General features: G+C 43.2%; 1 protein-coding gene across 1 annotated transcript in view; it reads right to left on the reverse strand.

The window, feature by feature from the left end:
• Positions 1-13,835, reverse strand: part of CTNNA1 (catenin alpha 1) — a 274,271-nt gene that overhangs the window by 116,156 nt on the left and 144,280 nt on the right. The window contains exon 8 of the mRNA XM_089657034.1: positions 5,021-5,101. Within this exon, the coding sequence (XP_089513160.1) occupies positions 5,021-5,101 (81 nt within the window). The remainder of the gene's footprint in view (positions 1-5,020; positions 5,102-13,835) is intronic.

The raw sequence follows: 13,835 nt of genomic DNA on the forward strand, positions 1-13,835 counted from the left end.
TGAATGCCTCTTGTTCAGATCAGGCCATGACAGCTAACAAGACTTTTGAAAACACACAAAACTATATTGAAAGCCCAAAAGGGGAGACATGTGAACTGGAGATGGAGCTGGCCTACAACAAACCGAAGAAATCTCTGAAAATCTTCAACTATGGGCACATGAAAATAGGTGTCCTTTAGGTCTAAGGGCAAGGATCTGTTGCCTGGCTGTACTGTTTGTTGACTTGTGAACAGGGTCTCCATTGTCCATTTTTTCTTCCTGAAGGAGTTCAGATGTGTGAGGTCTATGACGGGTCTCCTTGAACTGCTTTTCTTCTGGACCATGAAGAAGGGCGAGTACATACCCTGAAACTTTTTACACTCTGGAACTGGCACAACAGCATCCTGTACAAATAGAGAATCCACGTAGAGGCAAGATCAGTCAGACATGGCAGAAGCTAAAGTGCCCGCTTGGCTGTAACTGAGGAGAGCATAACCCGTGCCACCAAGTGGATAATGTCAATTGAGGCTTCACCCAGGAAAGCCAACTCTAGCTTCAATTTCAGAATGGTCAAATTCCTGGCCACCTCTTGAGATGCTCCTCAGAACTGTACCTACATCATCCGTCCATACTTCCATTGCTTTGGACATGGCTGTGAGGGCCAGAGCTGGCTTGCAGGCCACATCTTCTGTCACAAAAATCTGTTTAAGATCAGCATCAATTCACCTCTCCAGGCTGTCATTAAAGGATAACACATCCTTGAGGGGAAGGGTGACATGTATAACTAGCCTCATTAAGGCTGCATCTACCAGAGGGGCCAACTAACTGCTTCACATCCTCATCCTTGAACAGATAGAGCTTGGCCGTCTTGCTTAGTAAGGAGGTCTGTCAATCTTGTTCCACTCTTCTCCAGGAACAGGAAATATGAATGCTCCCTTTTGAAATGCTTGAAATTTTTTCTTTGCTTAGAGGGGGACTCCACAGGTTCTTTCCACTTCAAGGCTTCTCTGATTGCCTTCACTAGAGGTGAGACCAGGGCGAAATCAAAGCCCACAAAAGGGATCCTTGACCGATTGGTGACTTGGCTAGAAGGGTTCAAACACATCTTGGAGAACTTTTGGGGGGGGGGGGGGGGCAGACACACCAGACCAGCTGATGGGCTACAGGTGCAAATAACTAGTACACAGCTCAAGAGACTTTTGAACCACCTGCCTAGCCAGAGACCACTAGTTGACTGGCACCGACTCTTTCACCAACCGCCCAGGCATAGTAAGGATCACACAGCAACTTGCCCTTGGAGACCTGCATCCCACATCCACAACATGCTTTCCCCCTCATAGCTGCTGGAATGGCGGTGAGTGTGTACACCTGGATCTGGATGGTGACCTGTAGCATTTGAATCTAGAGGAGTGACAGTGTTGTGACCTAGAGGGAGCTTTGTCATCATGTGGCGTATAATGTTGATAAAACTTGGAAGGGCTGACAGCAACATAAAACAAAAAAGACAAGGTTAAAACCTACAGGAGCGCCCAGGCAAGTGAGGAAGATTAAGGGTCAAACACACCCTCTCATACCTGCTGTGCAAGGGCTGGCCACAAGGTGGCAGGGAAACATTCATAATCCAGTCAGCTGTTCATGCAAACCAAGCTGCAGGGTATAAAATCAAGGACATGACAAAAATGCACAAAAAGGCAGCACAGAGGAAGGGTAAAAAACCAGCACATACCTCTGACAGGAGACCAGAGCACCTGGGGTAACTGACGCACAAGCCCGCAAGGAATCCCAATAATAACAGCTTGAACAGCTGTTTAAATTCCCCACCTGTGCTGATGTCACCACCGCAACACGCATGTAAACCCCAGTGCCACCCTGACGCACTCCCCCGCATTCAGGACTGCCACCATTGTGACCATACCATGCATGTATGAAACCAGGCCTTTATCTCGGCCCGAAGACTGTGCCATATGCCAGAAGGGGCTGGGCAGGAAGCAGCGGCCTGGACCGCAGAAGCGCTCTGGCCGCCATGAAGGCAAAAACAATAAAGCCAGGTAAAAAGAAAAAAAAAAACAGACCAAAAATAAAAAAAAAAATAAAAAATTGGGACACAGACGGCAGCCACAGAGAACAAGGGCAAAGTATACATCACCATCATGACACTCACACGACCCCGCCTGGCGAAAGAGACTGCTGCATCCGGTCAGGGCATTGCATGGCCACCCCTGCTAATAGGAAGCTTATCCAGCCAAAATTGCCGCTTGCCTTAGCTCTTCATGGCACTGCATCCATCCACTCTTTCCACCCTGCTAATAGCTGGGGACTACTGGAACTGATGAGGAATGCATCTGTTCGGCTCTTCTTGGCACCGCAGCCATCTGCCCAGTCCACTACCCCACTGATAACTGGGGACCACTGGGACGGACGGACATGTCTCCCGAAGACACTGGCCTTCTGAGCCACATGGACTTGGCCGTGGACACCGTCATCCTGAGCAGAGGAACAAGGTAAGACTTAAAACACACTGGATCCTAGGAGGTGGCTGGAGTTTGCATGTTCTCCCTGTACCTGCGTGAGTTTCCTCCCACACTCCAAATGACATACTGGTAGGTTAATTGGCTTTTGTCTAAAATTGGCCCTAGTATGTGTATGTATGAATGTGAGTTAAGGACCTTAGATTGTACACTCCTTGAGGGTTAGGGATTGATGTGAAGGTACAGTATATCTATGTAAAGCACTGTGTAAATTGACAGCACTATAGAAGTACCATGGTATCTGTCAAGAAGGAAATTACCAGGGGTTCCCTGAGACTAAAAAGGCTGTGAAAGGCTGCCCTGGGGCATGAAGTGTGTTAGTAATTTCTGTTTTCCCTCTCTGGATCTACTGTTCATTTTGGCATGTGATTTTTAGTAAATGCAAATTGTCAATATGCATTTTTACCATTATATGTTTTTTGAGGTACCCAGATTCTTTATTTTTTAAAACATACTTTGCCCCCATTCAGGAGATTCACCTATTTTTCCTGTTTACAATTATAATTGAAAGTAAAAGAAAATCACACATTTTGGGATGTCCCCAGAAAAGTAATAGAGGGGAATTCTTCCAATGGGGACACTAGTTCTGGTGACCTGGGGGTCCCCAACAAATTGCCGTAATTTGCTAGGATTTCTGCTCATTTCCTCTTTGGCTATAGGACAGGAAGTGAAGGTAAATCTCTGCAATGGGACACAGATGGCGAAAAAAATCTGACTGAGATTATAACTCTCCCACGTTCTATACAAAATTAAAAAAAAAAAAGTTTTGGCTATAGTTCTGCTTTAAAGCATAACTACACTGTATCTGAACACCACAAACCAAACTTGCTATTTAATTCATTTTCAATATTCAAAGTTAACTCATCCATCCATGTCTCCATGCTTTATTTTGCTGAGAAATCACTTAGAAAACACCCCCTAGCATTTCTGGCTGTGGTCATCTTGAGTAAGGGCAGATGATTCATGTAGCAGTTACTTCCTGGAATCCATCTACTCTTAGCTCAGACAGGCAGGAGGGTGTGCCTAGCTGAGTAAACCCCTTTCTCCCCTCCCAAAGACTCCTCAGATGTAGGACATTATTTGCCTCTGCATGGAAACTAGGAAGTAATTAAAACAATGTAAAAAAAAAAAAGTTTAAAAACAAGTAAATAGGATATACTTTCCTAACTATTTGCGAATGCTAACAGCATAAGGAATCAAAATAGTCAATGTTGATTGGGAGAGCGAAGTTCCCCTTTAAGCTGTTAATTCAACAATAATGACAAACTTACTTTCTGAAATCACATTGCAATTATTATAATAAAATGTAAGATAACCTTTACCCACAGCAAAATTTATTCAACGTTAAAAAAAGGCGAAAATAAAAGTGTTATTGCCCCCTTCCAACTTATTTTCATAATAGCCAGATTTGAAATAGCAGTTTATGCAACTTTAAAAAAATTTGTTTTAAGAAGGGCCTTTTGTTCATACAGCATATAAAAGTAGAGAAAAGAGCTTTTAAGATCATTTCTAATACTTATAAATTGATGACTTTACAGGGAAAGTCCAAATCTAAATTTCTAAAAATTAGTAATGTTCAAGAATTAACCGTGGCATGGTTGTTGGTGCCAAATGGGCTGGACTGGGCTGGTGCAGATCTACTGCAATTTTCACACAACCATCTCTAGGGTTTACAGAGAATCGTCCGAAAAAGAGAATATATTCAGTGAGCGGCAGTTGTGTGGACGAAAATGCCTAGTTGATGTCAGAGAAGAATGGGCAGACTGACAGCAGGGTCAGAATTTGGCGTAAACAACATGAAAGCATGGATACATTCTGCCTTGTATCAATGGTTCAGATTGGTGGTGGTGTAGTGGATATTTGACACTAGCAAGGTGTACCCAATAAAGTGGTTGGTTAGTGTATAATCCTGATATGTGCCCACTGTACCATGTAGTTGTATGAAATAGTATGAGGTTCTCTTTGTATTGCTTCCTTTGTGTAAAAACCCCTGGTCTTCCTGCCAGTCCCCTATGCTTTCCTATTAAAAAACGATCATACCAAGTAGAACACCACACCGTGGTCAGTTCTCTAGCTATGCTGAGAACTCAGTGTGCTCTCCTCCAATGATCAGACTTGTCCTGACACGCACCAACCCTTGCACAGCCATTCACTGGGAAGATCAGCTTGCTGCTGCTGCTTCTCCTCCCTGTGATCTTATGCAGCTGAGAACAGAGGGAATGTGCTCACTTATACAAAAGGAAAAAAGTGATTTAAAATTTTTATATCTATACACACTTTTGCCTTTAATTTCTATTAAACTGAATGGGTTGTTTTACAAGGTGAGGGTTTACAAACACTTTGACAGATAAACTTTCTGCAATACTATAACTACTGTAAAGTTGCATTATTTACAAAGCCCACTGGCTGGTCACGGATATTGAATAAATTGGAGGAGGATAATTGACATATACTTGATTCCTATTATTGAGATTAAGCAATCAGAATCCCACACAAAAGGCAATTTAGGTTACCTGTCTCCGAAGGTCTCTTGTTTTTCGGGTCATCCTGTCAATTGCAGCATTAAGTGCATCACTTCTTTCCTTTCGTCCAGTCTGAAACAATATTTATCATTAGCTTTGCTGCAGTCCAACAACAATGCAACCTACTTTCTTTTAAAGGGTATTCTTTTAACAAAATTATTAAACAAGGCATACTTTCCTGCTCTGTGCTCCTCTTCTGGGGTCCCCCACTGGCATGCCTGGTTGCTTCTCCTCTGTGTGACATCAGAGGAAACTGCTTCCTATGATGGCACACCTGCAGACTCACTCCCGAGCCAGGCTGTGTGTCCACAGCGCGGCTTAGCCCCACCCCCTGTACCCTCCTTACAGGATTTGATAGCAGCAGGGGCCTGTGTCTGAACCTGTGAGATGAGAGAAAGCGTGCCGCTAGGAACTTTTTGAGAAGGAAATTCCTTCAAAGGGTTGCAAAAACTTTCTGAAAATAAATACAGAATTAATCAATTGAGCATGGCTATCCACTGTGCAATGGTAGATTAAGCAGGGTTCGCCTTGTAAGGTCCTGAAGAAAGACCAAACAGAGAATTTTTCTAATGGAAGCAATAGATTTTAGGTAGATTCTAATGATGGACTACAGCCCATTAACAATGTCCTCATTAAGATAGAATGCTGAAAACCACCTTTGGAAAAAAGGAGGGTCTTGAGTGTAATACAGCCTTGTTGTGAAGTATGAGGAAGGGTTCTTTACAGGAATAGGCTGCAAGTTTAGACATACATTTTACAAACATGATGGCCATCTTAAAAAAAAAAAAAAAAAAAAAATGTACTTTGCGTGCAAGGATCCCTAAGGAAATATCCTTGATGGGTTCAGAGGGCAGTTTCCGCTGGATAGAGAGAACCAAATTAAGGTTCCAGAGAAGCACAGGGTGCTGAAAGGGGAGCGTAACACAAGAAACAACTTGAATAAAAATTTTCAGTTGTCATAATTGCTCTACAACAGCATGATGCTGAAAGATAGCATTCATGTGGGTTATTCATGGTCCTAGTCCAGTTAGCTGAAGTTTGACATACAGAAATAGCAGCAAGGGCTGGGCCTGGGCATCTCAAATTCTCTGCTTAGGACAGGTAGTTCAAAGATATTTGAGGGTGTAAAAAACCTTACAGGAGTGACCCAGACTTCACATTCTACACCATCTTTTCATGAACAGGGAATGTTTTGCAAGCTTTTGGAAGTCTTTTGTGCCCAAAGGGCATGGGAGAGACAGAGGAGAGCCAATTCGCACAATGCCACAGCTTTGTAGTCATAAGCAATGTGCTTTTCAATGTTAGCAAGCATGGTGCATGAAGCTCCCTCTTCTATCTAGTCGCAATGTAGTGGCAATGTGGGGGTGAATACATTCTAAACGTAGCCCCGTTTTACCTTTCTGCAATGCTGGTCTGTATATCAAGTCTAGGCTTCACCCATCATGATGGGCCTATCCCCAAAGGGATCTTCAGAGACTGGGTTCCATAGCAATGAACCACAGTCCTGGACAAGTATAGCACCCTGTCTCTAACTTGACGTGTTTCACCAAGTGCCAAAGTGAACGCTCCACACAGGATCCAGTGCCTGAAGCAACATTACAGGCTGTCCCCACAGTGTGAGGTCCAGGCGTGGCTCCCAAGATTTTAACGAGGTTGCATCAATCTACTGCCTAAACTGCTTCAATGTAGATATTAGAACACAGTGGGGGTTGAATGAAGAATCAGAAAATATAATAAAGAAAAATGATAAACCAGTAAAACTGGTTTCTATGGGAAGGAGAAGAGGGGTAGAGTTATAGCAGAGGAGTCTCAGGGGGACAGGTCTACAAAAGCTTGCCAGTGTCCAATCACTTAAAGATATGAGCCTATAACCCATAGTGTATTAATCAGTTGCCTGTGTCCTGTACTTTATGATTAAGAAGTTCTACTTTTGTCAAGCAGTCTACTTGTGGCGTACCTGAATCAGAGCTAGAATTTGATGCAGAAACCAATGTTAAAACCCTGTCCTGCTCTTGTGTAAGGGACACAATCTCTCTCTGAGGTTGTGTGTTGTGCAGGCCTGTGGCAGAGCGAATGTTCCATGGTTGTTTTAAATTGGGTCCCCTTCACTAGGTCTCCACCATAGCTACAAGGGTATTCTTTTGAGGAGAGCTCACAGAGCAGAGTGTGGGAGATGGGGTATACATGTCTGACAGAAGTATGCAGTAGCCCAGGTGTAGACCATCTTGTAACCAATCCTTGTGGTACAGGTGAGGGTAATCCCCTATTGGGGTACTCATGGAAAAAAGGTGCAGAAATAGGCTAAACATGTCCGAGTATGCAGCAACCTGGATGAGGACTGTCCTGAAGCAAAGTACTCGAGGCAGCATCTGATTACCTTAGAGGGCTCTAGGCGGAAGTGGCGATAAGCATGACAAGTGGTGTGATGTGACACCTGGACATCCAGCTGAGACTGAGATGAATCTTGGTACAAAGTTTGAACATTTCTGTGAAAAATACATTCCAAACGTAGCCCTGACTTCACATTAACAGTCGGAGATACAGGGTGACCCTATTTTACCTGTCCACGATCCTGGACTGTATTAGAAGTCCAAGCTTCACCAGTCACAGCGGGCATACCCACAAAGGTTCTCCAGGTACAGGATTCAATAGCAATGGGGCACAGGCCTGGACCTGTACAGCACCCTACAGCTAACAACGCATTGCATCAAGTACTAAGGTGAGCACCCTATGCAGGATCCAGTGCCCAAAGCAAATCCTACAGGTCGTCTACACAGTGTGGGGTCTGGGTATGGCTCTCAAGTTTTACCAAGGTTACACAAAATCTGAATAGACTGATTCTGTGTAGTTATTAGAAGACAGTGAGAATTGATTGATGAATTCTAAAGAAAAGAAAAGAAAAGTGGGATGGGAGCGATCCTAAAAAGCCTGCTAGTGTCCAAGCACCTGAAGGTACAAACATAACCTATGGTATAGGAGTAAGTTGCCTGTGTCCTGTACGATTAAGAAAATATTTAGCTCTGCAAATTTGTCATAGAATTATTGTGATGTGAAAGCAGACCTTCACCCTAAAGGTCATCTTGTACAGTACAAGACAGATTTGATATTCATAGATTACGAAGAGTCCCCAGCAATGAATGAGAAGTGCGGGCACCAACAAGGCAAAACTGTGTGCAACAGATCCAACAAAAAAACAGGGGTCAATGGACCCAACCCAGATTGAGGTCTTTTGGCCAAAACCTGAATCCACAGAGTATTAAGCGTTCCACCTGGTAAAACTTTGAAAAGGTATGAACAGAAAAATCAGGTGGTTGCCTTATAAAGCTGGACAACAGAGGCTTGTCAGAATCCCCAGTAAACTCTTACTGAAGTGTAGAGTGTAAGCCCTTGAGCTGAGTTTTTTTAATTCATATAGCAATGGTGGATCTTGAAGCAGGATATCCTATGCACAGTCCTGAGGTCAGAACAAATGTCCATCTTCCTGATAGACTATGTAGCTTTTATGTGGCTCTGAACACATGAAGAGCAAGCTCCACTGACTGCTACCTTGCAAGTGAAATCATCCAAGGGAAGTTCCCTCATGACAAAGTGGTTTTTGCAGGGTAGAGAACCAAACTGAGGTCCCAAGGAAGCACAAGGTACTGTAAGGGTAGTTTGATCTGAGAAACACCTTGTATAAGGGAAAGTGAAGCAAGACTATTTATTTCAGGTACTTATATAGCGCCGTCAATTTACGTAGCGCTTTTCATATATATTGTACATTCACATCAGTCCCTAACCCTCAAGGGGCGTACAATCTAAGGTCCCTAACTCACATTCATACATACACATACTAGGGACAATTTAGACAGGAGCCAATTAACCTACCAGCAAGTCTTTGGAGTGGGAGGAAACCGGAGTACCAAGAGGAAACCCACGCAGGCACAGGGAAAACATGCAAACTCTAAGCAGGTGGTGCCGTGGTTGGAATTCAAACCAACGACCTTAGTACTGCCAGGCAGAAGTGCTAACCATTTAGCCACGGTGCTGCCCAGACTCTTCAAAAAGAATAGACAAGGCTGAAACCTGTTCATTAAGAGGGGTACTTAAAGCCAGGATCTGGCCAAGTCTCCATTGCAGGAAGCCCAGAATATGAGCACAGAGATAAGTCTGGGTTGAAATGCCTGTGTTCACACCAGGTAAAAAAGAATTTGCAAGTACGATAATAGAGGTTTTTGGAAGTGGCTTTCCTTGCTTTTAGCAATGTGGGAATGAGCATCAGGGAGCCCTCTGTCCCTCAAGACCTGGGCTCCAACAGTCATGCCATTAAACCCAGTGACTGCTTATAGTATAGTGGAAGCTCAACTATACCAAGAGTTTACATTTGTCAGTGACCATATTCTCTGTGTGTATTGTGTCCATTGCTAATGTGTCTCCATTTTGGTATTATGGGATTTGGATAATTTGTTTAGTGTGGCATGTTTGCAGAGGACCCCTTTATATTTGTGAGGGGCATCCACAATCTGGATCACCCACTTGCTCTTTGTTGGAGGAGGGCACCTTTTGATCTGTGACCATTTAAGAGTTGACAGGACACCAGGTTGGTTCAGCTCTGAAGAAGGAAGCCAGACTCCCGAAACAAGTTAGCTTTCCAATCAGATGGTTCCATGATGAGACTTACCACCCAAGGCTGAAGTTTTCATGTTATAGAACTGCTGTTTTTAATCCCTTGTGAGTATCCATTTGTCTTTGGGGAATCAATTGCATGATGGTAATGCACGAGGAGTCTGTGCTTGTGTGCGTTTTTTTTAATTAGCCAGAACTGGTCCAAGGAATTTTCAAAGCATTCAATGCCATTGCTAGAGGATCCTTAGTCCTGAGCACAAAACTTGGAAGCCAGGATATAGATGTCTGGAGTCACCCATCTCTGACATAGCAGGCTTAAGATGTCGGGGTGAAGGGCCCATTCCCCTTGTCAAAGGTGCCGACTACTGAAGCAATCCCCCTTCCTATTATCCACTTTTGGGATGCGGACAGCAGAGATTACTGGACAGGATTTCTGATTCCCCGAAATAATCAGGCTTGCTTCCTTCAAGGCTGCATGATTCCTGGTGACTGATGTAGACCACAGCTGTGATCCTATCTGACTGCACCCTGATTGGGTGCTGCTGAAGAAGGGGACGGGCAGTGGTGCAGAGCCATTTTTTATCACTCTGATCTCCAAAATGTTGATGGGGAACTTGGCTTTCTTGGGTGGCTATGTTCCCTGAACTGTGAGAGCTTGGAACACTACCCTTCATTGGTATGGCAGAAAACCTATCCCCATTGTCAAAGGCTTGACTAGAACTTTTAAGCTAGGCAGTTTCCTGTTTGGGTGAATAGAAGAAAAGACTTTTTGGGAGAGGAAGTGTGCTTGCTCCATGCCAATTAGATGTTGTGTTTGAAGAGGTCTTGAATGGAAGCGCCTCAAAGGAAGTGATTAAAAAGACCCAGAACTTTCATGGAGGATCTCAGAGGGATGTCCCTTTGACCTTAAGGCCTAGTATGAGATTGGAGACAGAAAAAAAAATACTTTTGCTTGGGTCATGTCTGGAATGGGGATCATTGATCGCAGACAAAGGGAAGGGTGGAAAGTGCATTTTTGAAAGTTATTTAGCCAAATGAAAGACTGAAGTGTCTGAAGAGCCCTGTGGACTTCCACAAGACGGTAGTCTGGATACCCTGTGACTTGAAAGCCTTAAAGTTCGTAAGAGGGTAAGAAGGGGTGCAATACTCTTGGTGAATAATCTGGAAGCAGTTGGCAGTGTGACAAACTGGAAGTGTTTTTATCCTAAGGCAAAGAGCAGAAAACGCTGTTTAGGTGGGTAAATGGGATATGCAGATAGGCATTTTGTATGTCTACGGTTGCTAAGCATTCCCCTGGTTTCAGTGAGGCAATACCTGGTTTTTGAACTTGAAGTAACCTGCTTGGGATTTTAGTAGTGGTGCACTGAAATGAAAATTCTGGTGCTGAAACCAAAAGTTCAAAATACACTTGACCGAAAACCGAAATACGCAGTTTTTAAAAATGAATATATAATGTTTTTGAAAAAAATTCACTTTGATTAAAAAAAAAACAAGAAGAAATATATACCCCAATTTTGTTGTAAAATATGAAAGAGGATGTTATGGTGAGTAAATGGATACCAAACATGTCACACTTTAAAAAAGCGCACGCTCGTGGAATGGCTTGAAACTGCGGTACTTAAAAATCTCCATGGCTGATGCTTTAAAAATTTCTACAGGTTAGCAGTGTAAAGTTACAGAGGAGGTCTAGTGCGAGAATTATTGCTCTTGCTCTGACATTTGTGGCGATACCTCACTTGTTTAGTTTGAACACCATTTACATATGTGGGCATAGCAAGCACGGGGAGGGACAGGGACACTTCAAACCTTTTTTTTTTATTATTTATTTAAAACAGGTCCTCTTTATGGAGAGATATGGGGTCAATTAGGACCCCACATCTCTCCTCTGCAATGTAAAGCATTGGATAAAAAAAAAAAAAAAAGCATTGATCTAGTGCTTTAAAAAAAAAAAAAAAAAAAATGTCCAGAACTGAAGTGACATTGCTCCAGTCCTCCAAGGGCATAGAGATGAGTGGAGGCCATCTTTCCTCCACTCATCTCTATACTCAGCACCGGGATCGTTTGATAGTTTCTCAGGTAAGGCTGAGAACAGCCGGTGGTGAAAGCAGCGGTCGGGCGGTGGCGAGGTGCGGGGTTTTTTCAGTACCTTTATCGGTGCTTTTTTTCCATATCGGCCAATGGCCTAAAGGGGCGTTTTCAGTCGAAACATTTTACCAACCGAAATTTCGGTGCATCCCTAGATTTTAGGTTCAAAACAGGATAAATACCCTTGTTGAGTTTTGCTACAGGTTTGATTAGAAGCCTTTGAAATTGTCCTCCAGAGGTACTGGAATGACCAACACTTGGAACAAGAGGTTGCTCAGGGCATGCTGCAGATATGACTATCATTGGGCAGATTTTGGTTGGTTTGAGAGAAGTAAAAGGGGAGTTAAGAATGCCATTTTGCACCCATTTTAATTATTGTTATACAGGATTTATATAGCGCCAACAGTTTGGTCAGTGCTTTACAATATAAAGGGAGACAATACAGCAACAATACAGTTCAATACAAGAGGGATAGGAGGGCCTTATTCCTTGGAGCTTACAATCTAGGAGTAATTCACCAATTGAACCAAAATGTCTAGGGTGTCTGTGAGCCCAAGAATGGCAAACTGTATCAAACATCCCCCCACTCAGGAGTGGGAGTGCTACTTCATTGGGAAGAGAGCTTTGAGGTAAATTTGGTGGAGTTTGTGTTCCAAGCCTTGCACGGAAAGGAAGGGCTGAATATTTGTTATAAATTTGAAGCTTGGGCTCTTCATTTAAATGCTCTTCATTTTGAGGAGGAACAGGCCCCGAGGAGGGCTGTGGAAGAATTATCTTTCCTCCTGTGACATTATTTTAGTATTTATCAAGAGCCTAAAGAGACTTACTCTTCCAAAGGGCATATGCATGAGGCATTTTTACTGGCATCTGAAACTGTCCCAGCTTTTAGCCCCAAGATTCTGTGCATATGGGAAGAAAATCAGAACCATTCTGGAGATTGGTTTCATGACTTGTTCTGCGGCATAAAACAAAAAGAACAAAGTGGAGGGTAACATTTTTAAGTGTTCCACAAAAGCATGGCCCTAGAAGATAGGACCCTGTTGAATTGGTCATTGACCTAGTCCAACTCCGTGTGATTTGACAAATTTCATCAATAGCTGGTTGCAGAGCCTGAGAGTGTAAAGAGCCTTTAAGAGTGTTAACTTTCTGTCTGCAAAATCACTTAATGAAGATTTCAAAAGGGTCTACTACCAAAATAGTCCACTTTTTTTGTGAACTCTTTCCACTGGATAGTGCTTGGGAATGATGCTTGGAGAGGTGAAAATCTTTCCAGGACTGACAAAATATCATAAACTGGCCATTCTATTTGTTCCTGAAGAATGTCTTTAGACTTAGCATGTCTCTTAGTACCCAATGGGGTATCTTAAGACAGAGGATAATCAAGTGCGACAATGCTGGGGCTTTTGTGCACATCAACGTTGGCAAGCAAACTGCGTGAAGTCCTAACATCAGGTGTATTGGAGCCAGGGGGTGGGAAATCTTCTGAAGCCTCCTCTTATACTACCTCTATGAGAGTCCTCTTCATTCCCCTCAGTATCTGGCTCCTCTAGAGATGGCATTGCACTTTTTGACTTCGGTGAAGATAACATTGTGACATAGTTTACATAACTGTCTATTTCAGGCATGCAGCAAGTTGCTTACCTGATAAGGCAGTGTTAGAATCAGATGCAGAGGCTGGTAAAAAAGCATCCTGCTCCCATGCAAGGGAAGCACCGTCACTGAACAATTTGAGTGTTTTGCAGGCCTTGGGCTGAGTGAATGCTGACCAGAGCTTTTGCCACAATCCCCCTGCACCTTGTTTTCCACATTGCTGTCAGCATTATCTATTCTCCTGTGAGGTACAAATGGAGTAGGGTTTAAAAATGGGGTAAGGTTGTCCATAAAGGAGTAGCAAATCTTCTTGCCAAAAGGATGGTAGGAAGCAACTGCATACCTTATAAAAGGCTGTGGATAGACATGGCAGTAAACTATACGACCTGTGGTGTGATGCAACATCTAGTCATCCAACTTGGACTAAGCTCTACATGTTGGAATTTTAGCGCCAAGTTTGAAGACGTTTTACACTGCATAACTGGATTTTATACTCTCAGTAAAATCCTTCTTGCTAAAAACTCTC

This window comes from Staurois parvus, unplaced genomic scaffold, assembly GCF_062004578.1.
Source record: "Staurois parvus isolate SC_StPar_1 unplaced genomic scaffold, SC_StPar_1.0 ptg000958l, whole genome shotgun sequence".
NCBI lineage: Eukaryota > Metazoa > Chordata > Amphibia > Anura > Ranidae > Staurois > Staurois parvus.